Source organism: Acinonyx jubatus, chromosome A3 (assembly GCF_027475565.1).
Source record: "Acinonyx jubatus isolate Ajub_Pintada_27869175 chromosome A3, VMU_Ajub_asm_v1.0, whole genome shotgun sequence".
Taxonomy (NCBI): domain Eukaryota; kingdom Metazoa; phylum Chordata; class Mammalia; order Carnivora; family Felidae; genus Acinonyx; species Acinonyx jubatus.
The window spans coordinates 124,575,247-124,601,091 of NC_069388.1; the positions used below are offsets into that span (position 1 = coordinate 124,575,247).

The 25,845-nt window shown below is 37.5% G+C and overlaps 1 protein-coding gene and 1 pseudogene across 1 annotated transcript in view; both read left to right on the forward strand.

Annotated features, from left to right (window-relative positions):
- Nucleotides 1–24,918, forward strand: part of SMC6 (structural maintenance of chromosomes 6) — a 77,486-nt gene extending 52,568 nt beyond the window's left edge. Inside the window, exons 21-27 of the mRNA XM_027077945.2 lie at nt 8,410–8,547; nt 9,543–9,688; nt 13,234–13,359; nt 16,869–16,974; nt 19,684–19,836; nt 23,510–23,607; nt 24,406–24,918. Of these exons, the coding sequence (XP_026933746.1) occupies nt 8,410–8,547; nt 9,543–9,688; nt 13,234–13,359; nt 16,869–16,974; nt 19,684–19,836; nt 23,510–23,607; nt 24,406–24,520 (882 nt within the window). The 3' untranslated portion in view covers nt 24,521–24,918. The remainder of the gene's footprint in view (nt 1–8,409; nt 8,548–9,542; nt 9,689–13,233; nt 13,360–16,868; nt 16,975–19,683; nt 19,837–23,509; nt 23,608–24,405) is intronic.
- On the forward strand, nt 3,635–8,390 carry LOC128311308 (RAD51-associated protein 1-like; annotated as a pseudogene).
- Nucleotides 24,919–25,845: the final 927 nt, after the last annotated feature.

Below are 25,845 nucleotides of genomic sequence, written 5' to 3' on the forward strand. Positions count from 1 at the left end.
TAATATAAGGCACATTTCCATTTTCACAATAACCAGGGAGAATGTGTTTTGGCCACCGTTCACATGAATTATGAGGGGGAGTAAGTAAATGCAAACTTAATGACATTCAGTTTATTAACTTTTAGCTACACGTGAATTCAGAATCACGTAAGTGTTATATTTAATGTTTAGAAATACTAGAAATACTGCTTGGTTTGTGTTCACATTTCATGAACTACTTTTATGTAACTTTTCACATGTGTCCTCAACCTTGACATCTTTATCATGACAGAGCTATATTTTGAGTAATTACAGTAGTTGAGTAACACATTTTTTCTAGAGCTCCTGATCTCCTCTTTCATCTGTGTTATTTTACAAATAGTACTTTTGAAAATGAATCTTTTAATCTACAAACAGTAAAACTCACTCTTTGGGCGTACACTTAACATATTTTGACAATCCAGAATTGTGTACCTAATACCTCAAGATGCAGAACAGTTCTGTCGTCCTCCTCAAAATTCCCTTCTTTTGCCCCTTTCTAGTTAAACCTCCCCCACCCTTAACCTCTGGCAGTCATGTTCTCCATCGTTATTGATTTACCTTTTACATAACATCATATAAATGGAATCATATGGTCTGTAATCTTTTGAGCCTGGCTTCTTTCATGTAATGTAGTGTATTTGAAATGTATATGGATGTACCACAGCTTGCTTATCCATTCACCTCTTAAAGGACATTTGGTTGGTTCCAGTTTTGATGGTTATGAAGAAAGCTACTATAAACCTTCAAGTGTAGGTTTTTATGTGAAATGAAGTTTTCATTTCTCTTGGTTAAATACCTAGGTGTGGGATTGCTGTTAAAAGCCATAATCATATAGTTTTTCTTTTTCTTTTTTCATTAATATGGAGAATAATATTGATTTTATTTTGCCAGCTATTAAACAAAGCTTGGCAGACCCTACATGATCATAATTATTTTCCTTTTTATAAATGATTCAATTCTATTTGCCAAAAATTTAGTGAAGATTTTTTTAAAAGTTTTTACTTAAATCCCAGTTAACATAGAGTGTAATATTAGTTTCAGGTATATAGTATAGTGATTCAACACTTCCACACAACACCTGGTGCTCATCATGACAAGTGCACTCTTTTAACACCTATAATCCACCCCCCCCCCCACCCACCTCTCACCCTTCTGGTAACCATAAGTTGTTCTCTGTAATTAAGAGGCTATTTCTTGATTTCCCTCTCCCCCCACCCCACCTTTGCTCATTTGTTTTGTTTCTTAAATTCCACATATGAGTGAAATCATATGGTATTTGTATTTCTCTGACTTATTTCACTTATCATAATAATACTGTCTAGCTCCATCCTTGTCATTGCAAATAGCAGGATTTCATTCCTTTTTTATGATTAATAATAGTCCATTAGTCCACTGTATATACATATATGTATACATATACGTAAAAATATCTCACAGCCTCTTGAAGAGTTTTGACCCATGTTTATTCACTAGTCTTTGATTCTCTGTGATATGTTTGACTTTTTTTTATTATGGCTATATTGGCCTTATTAAATTTTTTTAATGTTTATTTTTGAGAGAGAGAGAGCAAGCAAGCGAGCATGAGTGGGGGAGGGGCAGAGAGAGAGGGAGACAGAGTCCAAAGCAGGCTCTGTACTGTCAGCACAAAGCCTGATACAGGGCTTTAACTCACAAACTGAAATCATGACATGAGCCAAAGTTGGATGCCCAACCGAGTGACCCTGGTTCCCCTATAAGTGGCCTTATTGAGTGAGTTTAGAAGTGTTCCCCTTCCCTCTTCAGAAAGTTTTTGTAGATTTGGAATTACTTCTTTTTCACATGTTTAATAGAATTTACCAGCAAAGCTATCTTGGCCTGTAATTTTCTTTGTGGACGGTAGTTTCTTTATGAATTCAATTTCCTTAGTTGATACTGAGCTATTTAAGTTTTCTACTTAGGGACTATATTGTTTCATTGACATTTATCACATGTATTGAACATGTAGTTCATAATTTTTCCTTTTTGTCCTTTATAAATCTGAACAACAGAGAGAAAATAGACTAAACCAAAAAAAAAAAAAAATTGAAAAATAAATAATGCTTTAAAGACCTGTGAAATTATATAAAAAAAAAAATCTGACATTTGTATCATTGGAGTCCCTGAATGAGAGGGGAAAGAGGACAGGGCTGATAAAGTACTCCAAGAAAGAATAACCACACTCCTCTCAAATTTGGCAAAAAGTCTGAATTTACAGATTAAGAAAGTGAGTGAACTCCAAACAAGATAAACCCAAAATAATCCACCATAAAACATATAATAGTCAAACTTCTGAAAGCTAAAGACAAAAAAAAAGTCTTAAAAGCAGCAAGAGAGAAACATCACCTATATGGGAAAAACACTATTTGAATGATAGCCGATTTCTCAACAGAAACCATAGAGACCATATGGAAGTAGCACATTTTCAAGTATTGAATGAAGACACCAGCCAACCCAAAATCTAAGTCCAGCATAAATATCTTCCAGCAGTTAAAGAAAAATTGAAACATTTTCAGATGAAGGGTAACTTAGAGAATTTGTTGCCAGCAGACTTGTTTTAACAGAATGGCTCAAAGTTCTCTAAATAGAGAGAAAACAATAAAAGAAGGAATTTTGGAACACCAAGAAAGAAGAAAAACAAGTAAAACATACAGCCAAATTCAGTAGCCTTTTTCTTCTTTTCTTGAATTTTTAAAATGTTCAGAAAGCAAATGAAATTATAATATCTGAGATGATTTTAAAATATGTAGAGGAAAGGGGCACCTGGGTGGCTCAGTCGGTTAAGCATCTGACTTCGGCTCAGGTCGTGATCTCATGGTCCGTGAGTTCAAGCCCCGCGTCGGGCTCTGTGCCGACAGCTCAGAGCCTGGAGCCTGTTTCAGATTCTGTGTCTCCCTCTCTCTGACCCTCCCCCGTTCATGCTCTGTCTCTCTCTATCTCAAAGGTAAATAAATGTTAAAAAAATAATAATAAAAATAAATAAAATAAAATATGTAGAGGAAATATTTAAGACAATTATATTAAAATAAGGAAGCCTGAAAAGCTGGAAAGGAAGATTTATCAAACTGGTAAAATTATGACTTGTAGACTATGTTGTGGAATATATATAATATAAATATATAATACCTGGAACAACTACTAAAAAAGCTGTACACAGAGGTCCTCAAACGTACTAAAGACAAATCAAAGCAGGATTCTAAAAAATGTTTAAGTAACCCACATGAGGCAGAAAAAAGAAGCTAAAAAAAATGAAATCACAGATTTAAGCCCTGATATATGAATAATTACACTAAATGTAAATGGCCTAAATAAATCGTTGAAATACACATATAGGCAGATTAGGTCAAAAACATGACCAGAATATTAAGTCCATTCAAATGTAACCTATAGACAGGTTGAACATAAATAAATGGAAGTTTATATATCTTGCAAATGATAATCAAATGAAAGCAGGAACACCTATATTAAAATCTGATAAGGTACACTTCAAAATAAAATTACCAGAGGTAGAGAAGGACATCATATATTGACAAAAGGGTTAATCCACCAAGAATACATAGCAATCCTAAATGTATGCACCAAACAGCAGAGCTGCACCAACTAGATGAGCTGCAACATGTGACAGAATTCCCTCAACAATTGATAGGGCAGAAAATCAATAAGGATTTAGAAAACTGAACAGCACCATCAAACTACAGGACCTAATCAATGCTTAGAGAACACTACCAACAACAGTAGAATACACCTTATTTTGAAGTGCCTGTTTCATGTATACCAAGATAGATCATCTCCTGGACCATTAAAAACAAAACAAAACAAAACAAAACAAAACAAAAATCCCAACAATTTAAAAGAATTGAAATTATATAGTGTGTTTCCTAATCATAATGCAGTCATACTAGAAATCTTTAATAGATCCTCAATTAAAGATCTTTTAATAGAAGGATAATCTCCAAACATGTGAAACTAACATCCTTTTGGGGTACCGGGGTGGCTCAGTTGGTTAAGCGTCTGACTTCGGCTCAGGTCATGATCTTGCGGTCCGTGAGTTCGAGCCCCGCGTCAGTCTCTGCTGACAGCTCGGAGTCTGGAGCCTGCTTCAGATTCTGCATCTCCCTCTCTCTCTGCCCCTCCCCTGCTCACGCTGTCTCTCAATGATAAATAAACGTTAAAAAAAAATTAAAAAAAAAAAAAAGAAACTAACATCCTTTTACATAACCCATGGTCCAAAGAGAAAGTGTTGAGAGAAATTTTAAAATATTTTGAACCAAATGAAATGAAGATGATTTATGAAAATTTATGGATAAATACAGCATTGCTGATAAGGAAATTTATGACACTAAACAATTCATTAGAAAAACAATATACAGACTGCTGCGAACAAGAAATTCAAAGCTGCACATTTCAGCTTTGGAGGGGGCTATGGTGCTGCCTGTGATACGTAAATAACCGGTCAATTACTCAGTTTGAGGGCTTTGCAACCACGCCTTTAAATAAGAAACCCAGAATAACACCAAAGGAGTTAAAACTAGAAACAAGGAAACCAAACCTGAAGAATCTCCAGAAAGAAGATATTCCACTACGAAAGAAAACCTCTTAAAAAAAGGATGACTTTAGATGACAAGCTCTACCAGTGAGACTTAGAAGTCAGTGAAGGAACTTCCAACAGTCACCATTGATGTGGACAAGGCGATAAAAGCATTGAAAAATGTGGCAGTAGCAAAACTGAAGCAACGAGTAAGTCCCTGCGTATCTCCAGTTGCAGTGTAGCCAGTGATTATTTAGATTTGGATTAAGGTTACTGGGGAAGATGATTTTCATGGTGTTCAAGGGGAAAGAAAAGCAACATCAAAGGCAGTGATACAATAGAGGAAGATGGTTGGGTTGGAAGGCTGTAATGGCGATAGTGCTAATGACTCTGAACCAGACTTTGGCAACTGGTGAAGAGTCTGATTTTAGTGAGAGGGAAGATAATGATGAAGTCTTCACCAGGAGGAAAAATAAAGTGAAAGAAATTAAGAAAAAAAGAAGTAAAGGTTAAATCCTCAGTTGAAGAAGAAACGTAAATCCAAATGTAATTCTTTGTAAGTGACTTCAGGAGACTGCTCCATGTCTGTGAAAATCAGAATCTCAGCCTTCATCCAGAAAGGTTTCTTTGTCTTCAGAAGCCACTGGGAAACCATTCCAAATACGCAATCCATCAACTGAAAGCTGAAAACCTAAGTGGATCCCACCAGTGATACCTGGAAGCAGCAGCAGCAGCAGTAGCAGGAGCCCACTGGCTCCAAATCAGAATCTCTGCCTTGGCTTGTCCAGATTAGTAGGAGTTAAACCTTTACATCTAAAAGTCTCTAGTAGCTGAGTGTGGTTGTAAACAAATATTTGATTAAGAGGATCACAGAGTTACAGGTCTGTTTGACTTGGATTTATATTTAAGGAAGTTATCATAATATAAAGGAATCGTTTAATGTCATAAAAATTGCCTCTACCTAGTCTGTGATGATGTTCTCTGAAGCTATTCAAGACTTCAGTAAGAGTTTTGTTTATATCTTGTAATACCATTTCCTTCTGATGAACGTATTGTATTTTTCCTATGTATGATAAGTTGTTGTTAAGTGGTTGCCAGTTTGACCTGGAAGAAGTTCACGTTGCATGCTGTTCTTTTCTAAAAACATGATGTTCCTTTCTAGCTTTGTCTAATTTATGGCACCTTAACCTTAACTGTTCAGAGTTTGCCTGGCAAAAGGAGACATTCCCACTTTTTCCAGGAGACATTTCTGAAGTCTCACTTAAGCTACATTGTCATTTTTATTACAAAGATATTTCATGTTTTAGCCAAATATTTTTATAGTAAGAATTCAGAATTATTTTACACATTAAATCATTGCTTATATGACATATGTCTCCTCAGAAATAGATGTTCATTGTATAGCAAATAGAGTTTCATAACATTTTATGAAGCTGTTGTTGTCAGAGCCTTTAATAAAAGTGAAAAGATTTTGATAGGCTTTTTTCCTTGATACCATTACATCCATGTGTCTCTGATTGTCTACATCTCATGATTAAATGAATGCATTGTAAAACCAAACAAAACAAATTATAATATACGTATCCTTTTTATGTATTATTCACAGTGGCCACATGGGGCTTATTTTGGAGATGCAAGACTCTTTCCACCATATTAATAGGTTAAAGAAGGAAAATCATATATCAATCAGTGCAGGAAAAGTATTTGATAATATTCACCCTTTCGTGATTTTTTAAAAGTCTCAAAAAGATAGAAATAAAGAATTTCTTCAACAGATTAAAGACCATCAACAAACCTAGTTAACATGAAGAAAGTAAAAATGATTGTCTCACCACACTTACTTAATGTAGTTAATATTGGAAGTTCTAGCCAATGCAATATAGCAAGACAAGGAAATAAGATTAAACAGATTATAAATAAGATTAAACAGAAATAAAACTGTCTCCATTTGACATGCCATGATTCTCTACTTAGAAAACCTCAAGGAGACTATAAGAAAACTCTTGGAACTAATAAATAAGGTCAGCAAGGTATCAGAATACAAGATAAACATACAAAAATCAATTGCATTTTTATACACTAGCAATGAACACATGGAGGCTGAAATTAAAACAACGCCATTCACAGTTCCTCAAAAGAGACGATTTGACTTGTGTCCTGTACAACAACTTGGCAACCACTATTTCTGTTTCTATAGATTTGCCTATTCTAGACATTTTATGTCAATAAAATCATACAATATGTGGTCTTTTGTGACTGGCCTCTTTCACTTAGTATGTTTTCAGCGTTCATTCCTGTTCTAACATGTTATCAGTAGTTTGTGCCTTTGTATTGTCTAATGAAAATCATATATCACATTTAATTTATTTATTCATCAGTTGACAGCCATTTGGGCACTGCTGCTATGACCATTCATGTACATGATTTTCTTTTGGATAGATACCTAGGAGTAGAATTGCTAGGCTACACACTTATCCTGTGTTTTGAGAAACTTTGAAACTATTCTCAAAAGTACACCACTTTATATTCCCACCATCAACATTTGAGTGTCCCAGTTTCTCCACATCCTTGCCAACCACCACTTGCTATTGTATGCTGTTTCTATTTTAACTGTACTGTTAAATGTGAAATGTTCTTGTTGTGGTTTTGATTTGCATTTTCCTTATGTCTAATACTGTTGAGCAAATTCTCATGTTTTTATTGCTCATTTATATATCTTCTTTGGAGAAATGTCTGATCAAATCTTTGCCCTTTGTTCACTTGCATTGTATGCCTTTCTTATTGAGTTTTAAGAGTTTTGTATATATATTCCAGGGATGTATATGATGTTTTTGGTGCTGTAGTGAATGTTATAGATTTTAATGTTTAAAGTGTTCCAAACGTAGAAATATTACTGATTTTTATTTTGGCTTTGTATCGAGTGAGTTTTCTAAACTTATTAATTTAAAAACTTTTCCTTTGAAATTTCTTCATAAATAATGTCTCTTTTTAACTGTGGTTTTACCCTTCCTTTCTGATCTTCACTGCTTTTTATTTCTCTTTTAACTTTTAATTGAATTAGCCAGAGCCTACAATATAGTGTTGAATAGAAGCAATGGAACTAGGCATCCTTGTCTTGTACTTGATCTTAAAAAGAGAGCATTTAATCTTGAAAGTAATGGTTAGCTGCTATTTATGTTTTAATTGTTCTGGTTCCTATTTCCTCTCTATTTTTTTTTCTTTTGGAATTAGCCAAGTGATTTTTAGTGTTCCTTTTTTTAAATCTCTTCTAGTAGTTTTTTTAGCCATAACTCTTTTCTTTTCCAGCAGTTACTGTGCATTATAATATGCATCTTTACCTTTTCATAGTCCACTACTCTTTATTTTTAAGGTGATCTTGAGATAGTTTCTTTACAGTTAAATTTTGTGCCAAAATTGTGAGGTTATATTTCCAGAATGATAACTAAATAAGTTAGTGGTAAATCTCTTTGCATCATTTTCTCTTCCACCTTGACTCACCTTTTTAAAACCCAGACTAGCTCTCTAAATATCCAACACTTCTTTGTTTTAGGTCTCTTCAGGCTAATGTGGCTTTCCACAAAACTACCTTGTTTACTAAAAAAAGGTTGAAAGCACCGTAACATATGGAGGCTTCATGTTAGGATTTGAATATAATAATGTGACTTCTTAATTTAGGGAAACCCCTCACTTCTATTCATACATCTGGATGTGAGCTCTGACACTTGGCTCTGCAAGCAACATAACCCTGTCCACTTTGTTGAGTTGTCAGTTAGTTTTATACCTATGCTGGCAGTTTTTTCAAAACAGTCTTTTCTTTATAGATTATGTTGGCTTTATTCAAACAGGATGAATTAAACCTTGCTGATTCTGAAGTGGATAATCAAAAACGAGGGAAGCGGCATTATGAAGAAAAGCAGAAGGAGCACTTGGATACTTTAAATAAAAAGAAACGGGAACTGGATATGAAAGAAAAAGAACTGGAGGTTATCCATCATTTTTCTTTTATGTTTTGTTTATAACCTTAGTCACGGCTGTTCAGGTGTTTTCCTTAATGTTACATTTCCAAACATAGACCAGCAGTCCAATGACTGTCCACTTCATGTAGCATAACAGGTGTTTCAGTGAATCAAGGAAAGGAATAGTCTTGGAAACTCTCAGGGTGTGGACACTGAAACAGACCACCTACCACAAAGAGGACTTTGGCTTGGTCTGCAAGGCTGATCTCCTGCCTCTTGAGTGATTTTGGAAAATGACTCGCACTCAGCTAACATAGCTCCTTAAATGCCCAGCTTGGCAAGTGGTTAGCAGCTTTATGTCAGAAAAAGGCACCTCTTCCTTTGGGTGTGGGCTGGGCTGGAATTCAGCCCCTACTTACTACATACCCTTGTTAACAGCTGTCAGCAGCAGCCCTGTTCTGCTTTTAGAGAAGCTTAGGGCACTGTTGCTCTAACTAGAAGAGATAAATTCTAACTTTTCTTAGGAGAACGCTTAAATTCTGATCTATTATCTTACTTGTTTATGACTTATTATATGGAATGTTATGAATATAAACTACTATGTGTAAAAGTGCTTTGGGTTTTTTATTTATGAGTACAAAGATCTTTTTCTTTGTGTTTTCAGTACTATTTGGTGTTCAGAGGCCATCCTAAAACATACAGAAAGCTGTCTGACCTCGCTCATAAAAATGCCAAACTTTTCATTACTGTTACTTGAAATTTGTTTCCCTAGGAACATATGGAGCTCTTATAAATTATTAAAGTCATGTATAGTAATGCAATTTTCTGTTGAAGATTTATAATGAGTCTAGACTAGTCTCAATATAAGGTGTAAAGAAATAACATTGATACTAAATGTAATTAAAACACATCTAAAATTCTGATTCTAAGTTCAGAACTTTACTTTGTGTTTGTGGACACAAGTAGTACAATGAATTATGTCAAAGACAAGTTTTAAAGATACTAAACATCTGTTACCTTAGGAGAAAATGTCACAAGCGAGACAAATCTGCCCAGAACGGATTGAAGTAAAAAAATCTGCATCAATTCTGGACAAAGAAATTAATAGATTAAGACAAAAGATACAAGCTGAACATGCTAGTCATGGAGATCGAGAGGAAATAATGAGGTACGTGGTTGGTAGCTTTTCTACCTTATTACTCATACATATTATTAAGACATAAAAAAATCTATGTTTATAAACATAGTATTGCTATGGGATATAGCTACAGGTCAAACTAGTTTTTCATATGTGTCATTAATAATAAACTTTTTTTCTTCTGGGTTGAAACAAAACTCATTATGGAGTGATATTTTAACATAAATGCCATTTTATACCTTTAAGATTCATATAGACAAAAATGTTCAGTTTCACAAGCAATTAAAAGAAATGCAAATCAAAACTATTAGAAGCCATTTTCATATATGTCAGGATGATAAAAATAGTCTCAAGTCAGGGAGATTTCAGTGAAATAGATATTTTCGTATTACTGGTAAGAATGGAGGCTCTACTATAGTTAAAGCACAGTTTCTCAAGCAAGAGTACCTTGGTCTGAACTCTAATTCTACTACCTACTTATGTTACTTTTGTAAATTACCTAATCTCTCTGAATCTTCATTTTCTCATCTGTAACGTGTAACGTATGTGTACTTACAGTTATAGGGTTGCTATAAAGATTAAATGAGTTAGTCCATGATAAAACAATTTGTAGGGTTCCTAAAACGTTAGATGTGATTATGATTAAAGTTTTTCTGAAAAGTGTTAAGGCAGTTTGTCAGATACCTTCAAAAATTTCAATTTGGCCAAGTAATTTTGTTATAATTCAAAATCAGAAAAGCATTTTGTGCTGAGGTATGTTTATTGTAGCGACATTTATAAAGCTGAAAAATTAGGAATTGTGTACAACTGTAGGATGCTGATTGAATTATGGAGAAAATTACAGCTATTACACTTTATGAAGAGCTTTTCCTAATACAATAGTTCAGGAACAGGAGTGATCTCAATCCTGTTTTCAAAAACAGTGGGAACCAATGGGAAGAAACACAAAAATGGAAGTTTTTGTTTAAAATAGTACCTCACATGTTTGGTTTTTAAAGTATAATCTCCAGTTTAGTTTTTTCCAGAAAACAGTTTCTCTTCAGTCCTTAAGTACTTGGTTCCTCATGTGGGCCGTGCGGGAGGTCGTGGGGCAGTACCCGCGGGCCCAAATCGGGGTGGGGGTGCTAAGCCCTGTGGGGCCTCAGGAGAACGGCGCCAGGCTCCCTTGCTGTGAATGGCCCAGCTCCTGCAGGACACGGTTTCACACACCGCTCACGAAGCATGTAGGCGTCCAAGACACTGGCTTCGGCAATGTCCCTGATGGCAGTGGCCCCTGCCTTGTTCTGAGTAACCAGCTTCTTCCTGGCCTTGTCCCAGGGTGCAGCAGATAGGTAGCAGGCAGCTGCGGCCCTGTGTGACATGACCATGATTAAGTCCTCCTCTTGCTCATCTTGGAAACGAGGACCTGAGAGAGTGTTACCTCGCATGTTTTAAGTACAGTGTAAAGGAGAGGCCATGATAGGTGTTGACTTCCTCTCTGGTCTCATCATCTCCAGCACTTTTCTCTCTTTTTATCTTGATAAATTAATTTATTAAATATGCTTTCATTGTTTACAGAAGTGCAAAGTGGTGTATGTTATTTTTCATTCTTGCCAGATAGAAGAGGTAGCACACTAAATAAACAAACTGTTTTACAAATTGCTTTCTTTAATGTATGTTTTGGAGACTTTTTTTTTTATCAGTACATAGGCATTTTCTTATTGCTTTTTGTAATTACATGGTATTTAAGCATCTCCTGATGGGTAGTTGAAGTCTAATCTGCTGTTATAAATGGTGGCACACATGTGTCTTATTGTGTAGTCAGGGTGTTTTAACAGGATTAACTCCATGTTGGAAGATTCCACCCCCACACACCCGCCCCCTGGACTGTGCGTGTTTGCACTTCCATCGGCCATTGGCATCGGCGGTGTATCTGAGGCTGGTTTCCCCTCAGCGTAAACAGTGTGTGACAACCTTTGGTTCTTTCTGCTGACAGGTCGATTTCCTTAAGAAAAGAATATAGCTCAATGTAATTTTAATTTCCATTTCACTTATATTGAGTCTGAACATCTATTTATGTCTTAAGGACCATTTATTTATATCTTTTTCTGCGAACTTTTTATGTATTTTCATTTTTCTGTGATTTTTTTTGGTGTGAAGATTGTATTTTGCCTCTTTTTGAAGGGCTGTGTAGCCGTTTGAAATTGTTTCTCCTATAATTGCTTCCTTAAGAATGGCCATGTGGAGTAATGTTTGGTTTTTGCATGTTCAGAACTGTTTGTCTGTAGCTTTTGAATTTGAAGGATAGTTCAGCCTGATAGAAAATTCTTTTTCTCCTGAGTATCTGTTTCTGATGAGTCAGAGTCCGTGATCCTTTTCTTGGTGTATGCTGTGGTTTTTTTAATCTGTAGGTTTATCTTATTTCTTAAAATTTCTTTTTGTGTATTTTACTTTTAAATAGTTTCTGTTCTCTTGTTTAGTTGTCTTTGTTTAGGCCTTTGTTGCACAGGTGTTGTATGTCCTTTGTCTTCTCTAGTTCTTTTGTCTGACCATGTTATCTTTTTTCCCCAGTTTTTTGCTTTTCTCGTTCCCGATCTCTGTGTCTGTCAGTGTTTTCTGCATTTGTCTCTTGTCTCTTGTCTCTGTGCGGTATCTTCTCACTTTGTCTTCATGTCCCCTGCCCCATCGTGGCTTCTGCAGGTTCCTGCTTACCGCCTCCTCTTAACCCGCTTATCACCTTCTTTTGTTTACCTGTCTGTTCTCTGAGTGATTTGTCTATTGCAGTTCTTTTATTTCTGCTTTGGGGCATCCCTTCCTGGTAGCACTTACCTCATATTCTGTTTTGTTTTAATTCATGATTTTCGATTATAGCTTTTGTCTGCTTTGTAACCACATTGTACTAATGTGCTTTCTTTGTTGGGAGTGTCCTCTGCTCTTTCCCAAGCCTTTTTTTCTATAAATACCTGCATGTGGATTCTGTGCTTGTGCCTTTTTTGTTAGTCATTTTTTACTTGGATTTTCCTGGACTGAGCATCTGAACGAACATGGGGTGGGTAGCTGTGGAGCCTTGGCCAGGCCTTTCAGACTGCTGTAGCAGTGAGCGGGCGCGCTCTGTGATAGCACTGCTGAGTGGCCATGCCTTCTCTGCCTCTTTGACCTTGTCTTATTCAGACTGGGCTTGGCGGATGCTAACACTCACCCTGTGTTCTCTGTTCCTGCACTGCCATCTGTCACTAAGGGAAACATTTCTTGCCTTCCGGTGTGATCACTTCACTTTTAGAAGGTGTATATTTGCTGGCATTTTCTAAGATCTGCCACTCTGGGCCCCAGCTGGGCACTTTCCTCACTTACTTCCTCTGCTTTCTGCAAGGCCTGGACTTTTCTCCTGCCCAGCCCTGCTAACAGCTCTTCCACTTTAGGGCAACACATGCTCATTCTGGGGGTGTATTGTGCCTGGAGACAGGATACCTGCAATCGCTGATCCCCTGGGCATCCCTGCACTCTCCCTTCCTCCCATTAAATATATCTGAGATTTTACTTTTCTTTGTGATTCTTTGAATGGCATTTATTGACTTAATATTTTGTTCATAAAATAGGCTGTACCAAGAAGCAAGAGAAACCTATCTTGATCTGGATAATAAAGTAAGGACTTTAAAAAGATTTATTAAATTGCTGGAAGAAATAATGACTCATAGATACAAAACATACCAACAATTTAGACGGTAGGTGCATTTAAAAATATTACCACGTATATAATTTTGTACTTTCATTTTCACATTGTCCTTTATAAATAAAATTCAGTTGAAAGAACTTTATACAATCCAGTTAAAGAAGAAACTGCAGTGCTTCCTGTATTGGTTGATACATAGGGTCCTATGATTTAATCAGAATTCTGGCTTAGAAGGGATTTGCGTAGTGGGCTTAACCAATTTTTCCACTATTAGATCCCTTTACTAGATAACTCGGGATGGCTTGTTCAGTCACTGCTTACGTAGGTCCTTTGAATAGGAGCTCACTGGCTTTGAAACAGCCTCTTTTACTTTTGGACACTGCATGTTCTTAAGGGATACAAGTTTTGATGGGACCTGTTGAGGCAGTATCTCAGTTTATGATCTGATTGAATGATGTGGCTCCATGGATGTAGAATCTGTTTTGTTTACTGCTGTGTCTCCAGGACCTACTACTGTGCCTGAAATATAATAGGAAGTTGATAATATATTGGTTCAAAGAATGAACACAGGATCAGAGAAATGTATGTACTATCTAGAAATATTCATACTTTCAGGGATAGATTGACCCCCCCCCCCCAAAAAGAAATTCAAAAACAACAGAAATAAATCAGAGGATAGGTTGTAGGAAGGGATGGCTCTTGACCTACTGGTATCCAAGGCAGTCCTAGTCTTTTTCCACTTAACCTCTGTTTTCCCCTATGGTATTCCCTCAGTGACCTGCTTTTTACCAGTCTTTATACCCAAACTCCATAATCCTGAGACTATAGAATTAACAGAGTGCTTTTTTTGTTTTTTAAGTTTGTTTCTTTATTTTGGGAGAAAGAGAGAAAGAGCAGCAGAGAGAGGGAGAGAGAGAATCCCAAGCAGGGTCTGCACTGTCATCACAGAGCCCGACAGAGCCCGACGCAGGGCTCGATTTCATGAGCCACAAGATCATGACCGGGGCCGAAATCAAGAGTCAGATGCTCAACTGGCAGAGCCACCCAGCCAGCCCCATGAGACTATAGAATTAAAGAAATACATCTAGTTCTAGTGCATATGAGGAAACTCAGATAATTCCATAAAGAGAAATAGGCTTTGCACGTTTGGCCCGTGTTCCTTAACTAAACTATAGGTTAGTTTTTGAAATGTGTGCTTCAGATTTTTTTTAAAATATTTTTTTTAATGTTTATTTTTGAGAGAGAGAGAGAGAGAGTCAGAGCGTGAGTGGAGGAGGGGCAGAGAGAGAGGGAGACACAGAATCCGAAGCAGGCTGCAGACTCTGAGCTGTCAGCACAGAGCCCGACGCGGGGCTTGAACTCACAAACCGAGAGATCGTGACCTGAGCCGAAGTCGGACGCTTAACCGACTGAGCCACCCAGGTGCCCCTGAGATGTGTGCTTCAGTTTTGTAAGCATGTTATTAGGACTTCAATTATGTAGGATTTATTTTTATCTTTGTGAGGCTGCTTGTCAGTTCCATTAAGTGGGACCAGAGCAGCCTTTAGTCGAGGGCCAGCTCTTTCCTACCTGTGAGGCAGCGCCCTTCGGAGTCCTCCACTGCAGTGTACCTTGTGAGGTAGGAAGCTTCTGCCTGTGGGAACGTGAACTGTTCTGGCTCTGGGCAGTCTGTGGGGATCACTTCTGCTGCTTTGGGATGTTTCTTGCTCCAACCTCACATATGCAGAGAGAGTTGTCAGCTTGAGACTAGTGCGCCCTCTGTCCACCCTGTGTCTAGCCTCTGGAGTTCTCCCTTTGCTGCACTCTCTAGGCTTTAAGAACCCGAGTGCCTTGGCCTCCCCAGACTCCCAGTTCCATCTTCTCAAACAGGGAAAGCTCTGGGCTCTGCCTGGGTTTCCGCCCCCCTTCACTCTTTCTGTAAGTAGTGACTTGGGACATCTATAAGGCCCAATTCATTTGTTTCCCATATTTTAGAGATCATTTTGACTGGAATTGCCTGCACTATCTGATGTCCAGTCTGAAAACTTATTTCATTTATTTTGTACAATGTTTTGGTTGTTTCAGGCTAAGTAAATCCAGTGCCTACTTCTGCCTCTTTTCCAGTAGCAGTAGGATTTGTTTTTGTATTGTATTTAAAATATTTTCTGGGGGGCGCGTGGGTGGCTCAGTCGGTTGAGTGTCCGACTTTGGCTCAGGTCGTGATCTCGCAGTTCGGGAGTTCAAGCCCCGTGTCAGGCTCTGTGCTGACAGCTCAGAGCCTGGAGTCTGCTTCGGCTTCTGTGTCTCCCGCTCTCTCTGCCCCTCCCCCACTCACGTTCTGTCTCTCCTCTCAAAAATAAACAAACATTTAAAAAATGAAATAAAATATTTTCTGTAAAAGTATTCGTTTTACAGTCTATTACCTTCATATGTTTCCTCACCACCAAAATGGCACCAAATGGCAAGAACCTTGCCATTTTATGAGGACAATCTCTCTTAGACATCCCATGATGAATATCAGTAGTGAAAGAAAGAAATGTCAACACAAAATTCTGAAAACCAGCTAGCAGTCATTGCTGTGTCACAAAAGAAAACTCAAGCTATCAGTATTTTCTGGGATGGAGATTTAATGTAGTTTAGGAAGGGAATTAGGAGAGATAATAATAAACTGATAGTTACTCTGAAGAAGCAAACCTTAGGCTCATTAAGGAGCAGAGTTGTTAAGAAAAATACCAAGTTTCCTTTCATCTAGATCTTCTTTTCTAAATACCATTCCCTCCTTGGAGAAATGGCTGATTCCAGAGCTGGCCAGGGAAGGTAAATGTGAGCCTCTTGCTACGCCAGAAAGTAAGGAGGTGCTTGGAAGAAACATAGAGTCATGATAAAAGAATGTAGGAAGCAGCCTGAAGAGGCTCCCACTGGCGAAACCTGGGCCTGCCTGTTTGAGGGCAAGAATATGGTAATCCAGAGAATAAAATAAGAATCTGTGACTCCATCCCGATGAATGGAAAAGTGAATAAGTAAATAAATAATTGAGAAAGAAGGGAAAAGTTTTCCTTACAGTGGAATGTCATGTGATTAATGGAGTCTGCATTGTGCCAGGCTGTGGGTAAAGTATTATAGATACAGAATGATTGAGCCCTTTTTTGTCACCATAAAGTTAAGAGGAGATAAGCACATGGATGGGCCATTTATTTATTATCTTAACACTACTAGAGTTTAATCTCTCGAGGGCAAGATTCATGTCTTCTGTATTAGGGTGATGTCTCATGTAAATTGCTTGAATGATTGATATATTCATGTGGACTCGCTGACCTATATTAAATGTGGGATAACATCTTTATTCATTTTATGATGTTTGTTTATTGTAAAAGAAAATGAAGTGGTAAAAATGTGGAGACACAAATAAAACATAAAGATGGGGGGGGGAAATCTTAGAATCCTACCTATTAAATGGGCAACCAGTGTTAACATTTCGGCATATCCCTCTCTGGTCTTACATGCTAGTTTAAAGATCATGCTGAATATACAGTTTTTATATCTTTATATTCTTTTTAATGTGCCCCATTTCTTTATTCCAAGATGTTTGACTTTACGATGCAAATTATACTTTGACAACTTACTATCTCAGCGGGCCTATTGCGGGAAAATGAATTTTGACCATAAGAATGAAACTCTTAGCATATCAGTAAGTATCTTAACTCTTTGTATGCTAATCGTTAGAATTAGCTGTTGCATTTCTTTTGATAATACATTAATAGTCTTAATCTATTATCTTTGGAAAACAAAAGAACTTACTTTTAAGGCTGGTGTTTGCCAGAGTGTTGAAAATTAAACTGATCACTAGCTAATGCTGCCATTGTAGCGTTAGCTACATCCCCCCTGAAAACCACTATGAAGATAATTAGGAAATTTATTTTCAGTGACAAATGTTTACCCTCTTTCCACTCCACAGGTTTCTTTGTAAAACTCATACAGCATTTTAAATTATGTGGGATATTACAGAAAGTCCATATTCTCTGGAAGCCACTATAAGGAATCCAAGAAAGGATTTCTCAGAAGAATGTTGTACCCCATCTAATTGTCTGCACTTACTTATTTCTGAATGCGTCCGTAGATCTAGCCTCAATTGGATAAGCAAAGCCACCGTATTCAACTTTGTGGGGTCTGTGTTTGTGGATCCTTCATAGTTGCATGCATTGAAAGAGGAAGTATGGGATATTGCATTAAAAATTGTGTGGCCAAGTCAAGAGCAACCAAATAATTGGGGCAAAATTTTTAAGTAATTGCTTACTGCTCTTAGTTGCCATAAATTTGTACTTCATTTTTAAAAAAATTATACTTCATTTTATACTTAGGATAAATAATAATTTACAGTACATGTATATAAGACTCATCTAAATTTTTAAAGAATAATAATAATTAAGAGAAAGAATGTGCATTTAAAAATGGTCAAAAGGCTTAAATAGAAACTTCATAGAGTATCCAAATGGTGAATAAGTACATGAAAAAGTGTCCAATATAGTTTTTCATCAGAAAAATACAAATTTATATCATAAACAATGACTGTCCTGCTGCTAGCAGTGTGACTAAAACTCAACGCCGATCATATATTGTGTTGGTGAGACTGTGGGCTTGGAACCCTCATGCCTGGCTGGTGGGAGTATAATTTGATAGAACTAATTTGGAAACCTGTCTCACAGTGTCTGTGAAAGCAATTCCACTCTTCAGAACTCTTCTAAAACTGATAAAATTCGCCTGATTGAATGGTGATGATTAAAGTCAGAATAGTTGTTACCTTTTGGATTTCATAGTGCCTGGGAGAGAGCACAGGGGATCTGCTGAGATGGTAGAAATGTTCTAGGTCTTGATCTGAGTAATTACCCAGGTAATTGAGCAGAAAACTTAAGCTTTATGTTCCTTACTGTATATGAATTATACTCTAATAAAAATGAAAAAGAGAAAATATTAGGAGTGTTTGGATAATTTATCCCCAGAGCTAATTGTGCAGGACAACTGAAGCCATTCCTTCTGCATCATCATCCGTGTTATTCAAAAGAGTATTACTGTTTTAAGAATCCTTAAATTCTCTAGTCTTCATTTTATAAATAAGGAAACTAAAACCTAATTAGTAATGGATCAGGGGTAAAATTTAGATCTCCACAATTAATCTAGGGCTTCGTTTATTAGATTGATGTAAAATGCAGTTTGGGAGCAAAAGACAGTATCTAGTTACTTAGTTCTTGCTTTTATGTGGGGTATTTTGTTTGGTTGGGTGGGTTTGGTTTTTTACTACTTAGTTGCTTTTCCATTTGGATTTTTACAGATTCAGACTTATGGATAATAAATGTAAAATGTCTGTGTGTGTAACTTCAGAATGTTTTTATAACCCTTTGATATGAATGCTACTTGAGAGGTGATTTTTCAAAGAGTGGAAGAGAAAGTATGTGAAGCTACGGGTCTGCTAAAGCACATGATAAAACTTTATGATAGAAAACCTGATGGTGCTCTGCTTTTTTACCTTGTGGGTATGGTATATATGTATGTCTGGAATTCTATCCAAATGAAAATAGAATTCCTTCTAACTTTTTTTTTAATGTTTATTTTTGAGAGAGATTGAGATAGTGCGAGCCAGGGAGGGTCAGAGAGAGAGGGAGACATAGAATCTGAAGCACGCTCCAGGCTCTGAGCTGCAGCAGAGAGCCCGACGCAGGGCTCGAACCTACAAACAGTGAGATCATGACCTGAGGTGAAGTCGGCTGCTTAACCAACTGAGCCACCCAGGCACCCCTCTAATGTTATTTTATACTGTCTTCCCAGCGTACTGTGTAAAAGAGTTTGTTTTTAATTTTATTAATTGCTTTTTTTATTGTCCCCATTTGAATCTCTTTTGGAAGAGATTTTATGTTTCAATCATTGCTGCTTTTCTTCTTTGGCCAGTGTGAGCCTCTAAGTTGGTCCTGTTGCCTTTCTGACATTCAGTAATTACTTTTAAAGCGGCTTAACCACTAGATGTCACTGTAATTCAAGTAATGTAAGATTATCTTGGCACTTAGAAATGTTGGAAAAAAGAAATAAAGAAAACAATCTCATTCACAAGACCGATAACAATAAAATATTTAGGAATAAATTTAAGGAAGTGAAAGATCTATACACTGAAAACTACAAGACATTGATGAAGGAAATTGAAGAAGACACTAATAAGTGGGAAGGTATCCCACAGTCATGGATCAGAATTAATATTGTTAAGTAGATGTCACATCACTAAATGATTTGATTCTTTTTTTCTTTTTCTTTTTTTACCATAAACTCATTCTTTTTAATTCTAGCCAATGTTTTTTGTAAAGACTTTAGTCTGACTCTTGCTGTACTTTGTTTCTTTGTTAATTCTTGGCAGGTTCAGCCTGGAGAGGGAAACAGGGCTGCTTTCAATGACATGAGAGCCTTGTCCGGAGGAGAACGTTCTTTTTCCACAGTTTGCTTCATTCTTTCTCTGTGGTCCATTGCTGAGTCTCCTTTCAGATGCTTGGATGAATTTGATGTCTATATGGTAGTGTGAAATTTTGAATTCTGTAATCTTTGTTTTTGGAAATGTGTATTTTGAAAGGAAGCAATGTTTTGTTTAGTTGTACCCACAGTAGAAGGGATCCTGCCTGACACTTCAGTCCGTGATAGGTGGTAGGAAGGAACAAAGAGTTTTAGTGTTCTCCCTGCTGCCCTAGAGACCCCATCCAGGCCGTCAGTGTCTTCCCTAATTTATTTCCATCTTCCATTTTAGCACAGAGTTCCAAGCAATTCCTTGTTTGGACGAACGGCAGCCACTGCTGATTTTCTCCCTCTCTTCACAGCTACACTTTTTGGAAGAGCAATAGATATAACACAAGGGGCAGGAACATTTGGCTTCGAAATTAAAAACCTAAGATTAAGACTTAACTTACCCGAAGGACTTGAGGCAAACTATTTATCCTTTTGGGGGTCTCAATTTCTTCATGTATAAAATGATATTACTCATCTTTCCTACCTCAGAGGGTTATGGTGAGACTCCAGTGAGGTCTTCCGTGCAAATGCACTTACAGAGGTGGAGGCACGGAGTAGGCCCTCCCAAACCGGCTGTTAACCGGCCTCTGTATGGTTCCTGGCTCATTCCCTCTAAACCCACTGTAATCTGGGTTTAGACTACAGTACTCTAGCAAAACTTGTTTAGCAAAGATCACAAATGAACTTTTAGTATTATTTTAATTCTTTGAAGGAGTTGACACCACAGACCTATCTTGCATCTCTTACAATGTGCATTCGGGCCAGCTTCTGCTCTCCTCTTTCCTGGTTCTGGTGTGTTCCAAGCTGCTGTTCTCCTGAAATGTGTGAGGTCCTCTTTGTCTGTTTTTGATACTGTTGTTGATTTTCCTGGATACCATACCCTGCGTACGTCTTCACGCTACATCCCCCCCAACCCCCCCCCCCCACACACACACATAAACACACTCTAACTGCCACCAACACTACCACTTACATTTGGATACCAGCAAATCTGAGTGTCTCATCCTGGCCCCTCTCTCGCACTCCAGACCCATATGCCCAACAGTTTCGATGTCATCTGGCATGACCACGCCTCACACTCAGCAAGTCTTCCACTCAGAGCCTCTTCCTTTTCCTGAATCCCCTACCTTGATTGGTGACCAATAGCCATTACCTGCCCAGTTACCTTGCTAGACCTTTGATGTATCTGTGATCCTCCCTTCCTTTTCATTTGCCCGTCACAGTCACATCTGACCTTTTGAGTCTCTGCTCCTTCCTGTTACTTGTCCCTGTCTCCTCATCCCCTGCCTGTCATAACCGCCTCCTGTACAGACGCCCAGACTTTAATCTTGCTTCTTCCTTGGTTCCTCCCTCACTGTTTTGCCAGGTTTATATTTCTAAAATGAATCTGATCATGGTCACTCACTTGTTTGGAGCTCTGTGGTGGTGAACTATCTGGGATAAAGGTTTAGTTCTTTGGGTATCTGTGAGACCCTTCCTGATGGAGTATCTACCCACTTTGTGGCTTTCCTAACTACTTACGATTTTTAAACACTGTGCCTCTGCGTGTTGTGCCCCCCTTTGTCTACTCACCTTTCAAGGCTTGGTTCGGATGTCACCTTTATGTCACCTTTGTGAACACCAGGCAGAATTAGGAACCTCTCAGAACTCCTTTGCCACCACCCTACACCAATTCACACTGTTATTTTTATTTTTTATATTATAGAATATATTATTATGTAATTTGTACTATATACATTTACTATTACATAGATTTTTGTACATTTTCATTCTGTTGCCATTTCCTATTCTCATGTCTGAATCTTCTACCAAATTATACCTTTTTTTGGAAGTTACCAACTATGGCTTGATCATGTTTCTACCTGTCTGATGCCTGGCCCATAAGTATTTAGAAAATGCTCATTCATGGAGCATTTTAATCCTGTTTAATCCTTCAGTGTCATTTTTTCCCCGTGATAACATTGCTGTGATTGCTTAGAAATTCTTCTGAGAATTGGCTTCAGAGCTAATTCACAAATCGCAGAAGATGATTGCTCTTTCCATGCAGTGATTTTATCCAAAATGCCATTTTGCAGCCTTATCTTTTATTTGTCAAATTTAATTCTGTTCTTTCTCTTTTAGAAACTTAGTGGTTCTTTTTTTAAAAAAATTTTTAATGTTTATTTATTCTTGAGAGAGAGAAAGAGAAAGAGCACAAACAGGGGAGGGGCAGAGAGAGAGATAGAGGCACAGAATCCAAAGCAGGCTCCAGGCTCCAGGCTCTGAGCTATCAGCACAGAGCCCTACGTGGGGCTTGAACCCATGAACTGTGAGATCATGACCTGAGCCAAAGTCAGACACTTAACTAACTGAGCCACCCAGGCGCCCCTGGAAACTTAGAGGTTCTTAATCAAAATGGCATTTTGCCCCATTGGAACTATTCAGAAAAATGTACCTAAGTCCTGAAAACCAATTGGAAGCAAATGCAGACATTTTGGTGGTTTGGCGGCTTTGTTATCAAATGATAGGCCTCCCCAGGGCAGTGTTTTGAAAGGAAAGCATTCTACTTGAACAAGCTCTCGTTATTTTTGTTAACTTTAAGTTAGGTTGCTTTACAGATATGCCTGAGGGAAGAATTTATAGAATACAAGCCATTGAGCTATGCAACCAGGATGTTAGTAACCTAACATTTTTTTTAAATTATTTTTTAATGTTTATTTATTTTTGAAAAGAATGAGAGACACAGAACACAAGCAGGAGAGGGGCAGAGAGAGAGGGAGACACAGAATCCAAAGCAGGCTCCAGGCTCTGAGTTATCAGCACTGAGGCTGACGCAGGGCTCGAACCTACAAACCGCAAGATCGTGACCTGAACCAAAGTCAGACACTTAACCGCCCCCCCCAGGCGCTCCCCAAACAGTGTGTTCTTAACCACCATGCTGTACTGCCACATAAATTTTCAAATAGACCGTTAAAAATATATGCCTATAATAACATTTGTTTATGTTTTCAACTTTTCAGGAATTTTCAAGGTAGGGAGCAGTACTTTGATTTTTTTCTTTCTCTGATAATTGAACTCAGAAAATGTAAGCACACAGTTTAATTTAGTTTCAAAACCTGCTACAATGAAAAAAAAAATAATTAAAAAAGCCCTGTTATAATGAAGCATTATTTTTCTATACACTGATATGCTATTCAACTTAAAGATTGAATGGAGGAATTGGTTTGTAAATTTACATTGGTTCAAATTGTACACATTGTAGAAAGTGGTGGGGCAGGGTCAGAGGTTTTAAAACACCTTAGTCATTGAGGGACATTTTGACAGAATTAGAAACTTTATAGCTAGTCATTTTTTATGTTGTTCTCCTGAGGTATTAATTATTATTACTGTACAAATGAGATTCATTTTGTAACATTGAGTTGTGTCTTTGGGATATTTGTTGATTATTTTAATTGCTAAATATATTTGAGGGAGGGAGCTATGTTTACTAAAACAATCTGACTATAGAAATTACCTGGAAGAGACATGTGTTGTCATTTTCCACTCATAGTTTTGGATATTATCTTTCCCTGTAAGAATAGTTTGGCATCACCAATAAGGCAGTAGATGATCCCTGGATAAACATGCAGGAGTTGGTATCAGCCAGCAGAATGCTGCTTCTGCAGGAACGTGATTAATGCAGCAGTGACCCTAACTTTTTTCCCTAGGACATGGTTAACCGGAGAATTGCCATGGATATGATACTCAAGATGGCGGACTCCCAGCGTTTCCGACAGTTCATCTTGCTTACCCCTCAAAGCATGAGGTAGCTTTGAAAAACTTCTTCTGTGAATGTGTACATCAAGATATAAAGGGGGAAAATAAATCTCGTATAATCTAAATTTTTAAAATGCAAACACATAAATCACCAATATTAAGAAATAAATCAGTTCCTGTGTCAGGAGATCTAAGATAATTTTTCCTTTTTAGGTACTTAAAATCGTATTTTTATTTTCTCCCTTCCATAACAAAACCAAGTTGATTTAAATATGAGTACTGACTTGTTATTATTTCCATTTTGACTCTGTTCCTTTGTGATTATCATGACCAACTAATAAAGTAATTTAATTTTACTAATTCTGTTTAGACTAAAGACACAATTCAGGATTTCCCTAGTCTTGGCTCTTTTCCCCGTGACTTGCGGCTAAATAAGGAGCTCTTCCCTGCTGGCAGTCGGCATGGTGTCACTTAGAGTTGGTACTCTGCCTCTAAAGCGGTCACTTGGTCCTAGGGAGATTTAAGTTTGTGATTGGGAATTTTCAGGTAGACAGAATTTCCTGGCAAGACAAGAAGAGCAAGAGTTAGAAAGAGCTGGTATATAAATCTCCTTTTCTTTTTCTTCTAAACTGAAAGCCCCTGGCATTTAGCAGGAAGTTAATTTTTAAAAATGAAAACAAACCATTTCTTGATTGCAAATTATATTTCTCCTAGAACTCCGGATATTCAACATATCCCACATTAGTAGATAGGGTAGATTTGTGTTTTCATGAGGTAGGAGTAGAATTCTTTTTAATGTGAAAAAAATTTCCTAGACGTTTTGAATAATTAATTTTACTTCCTCTAGTTCACTTCCATCTAGTAAACTGATTAGAATTCTTCGGATGTCTGACCCTGAAAGAGGACAGACTACGTTGCCTTTCCGACCTGTGACTCATGAGGAGGAAGAAGACCGGAGCTGATCTGTAGCTGCTGGTGCCACAGGCTGCATCCTCACGTGGAAGAGTTGTAAAGGGAAACAGTTCAGGAGTCTGTGATGAAATAAAATGAAACTGAAGATATTCCGAAATAAAAGAAGCTCCTTTATACATCTGGCCCCAATAAAATGTGTAAATAAATCTAGAAAGCCTACTACAACCAGCAATTTAAAATTACTGTTACTTTACTTTGAGAAAACTAATTTCATAGTACTGGTTTTAAATCTTTTTTTTTTAAGTTTTTTTTTTTTTTTAACCATCTACTTTTATAGATTGTTTTTCAGAAGTAAAATTTTGTACATATGTACATGTACATATCTGTTTCGTTTGGGTTCATTTCTATGGTATTTTGTAAGAATTAAAATAAAAGTTTGAGCACCTGATTATATTTAGTTTTGTTTTCCCGAGTATCACATTCTCATCGCAGGTGGTGCACAGGTGGTCTGGGGACGGGGACCAGTTTACAGTGGATTTATTGTCTGTCTGTGCTTATTAATGATGAGGGGCCTGCACAGGAGTATAAAGCTTTGGTCAGAATCCCTGTACAGGTCACTTTGTACCATTAGAGATACAACTATAGATTTGAGCTGTACTTTCAATTACTATATCTCATTCAAACTGAGGATGCCCTCTGTCTGTATGGCACTTTGAAGGAGCCCTGGAACACCAGCAGCTCTGACACAGTGCCTTTCAGAGTCCCCTGTCGTCCACCCAGCTAAGCGTCTAACCCGTGTCACAACGGGATTGTGACACAGCACTGCACCCTGACCTGCAGCCTGTTTGCCTGGTTTACAACCCCTCAGTCCGCTGTCTGGGGCTCCTGGGCTCTGGCTCAGCTGAGAGGACCCAGGCTGGGAAGGTCTGGGAGAACTGGGGGCCCCTGTGGAGCAGGAAAGCAGCCCAGAGCCAAAGGCCAGCCTGTTGATGGGGACTGACATCAGTGCTATCAAAGACCTCTCCTGATTTTAGAGCTGGCCTTGGAATGATAAAATCTAGCATATTGTAGGAAATGGTATTTATCAGCTTTTTTTTTTTTTTTAATCTTTTTTAAGAAGGCATGATTAGGACTTCTGCCTGGATTCTCTGTGTTTGATACTAGGGTAAGTGCTAAAGTTTTAAGACAGACATGGGTATTCAAGAAGCACTTCCTGTATTGCCAGCAATAAATATTTATGTAATTGAAAAGGACGTATTTTAAGAAAAACGGTATTTTAAAAAACAACAACACTTCTATTGTTACTGAGAAAAAATGGATTTTGTTTTTTTATTTTAGGGAAGGGAGTCTGATTTAGCCTTAATGTGAGATCAGT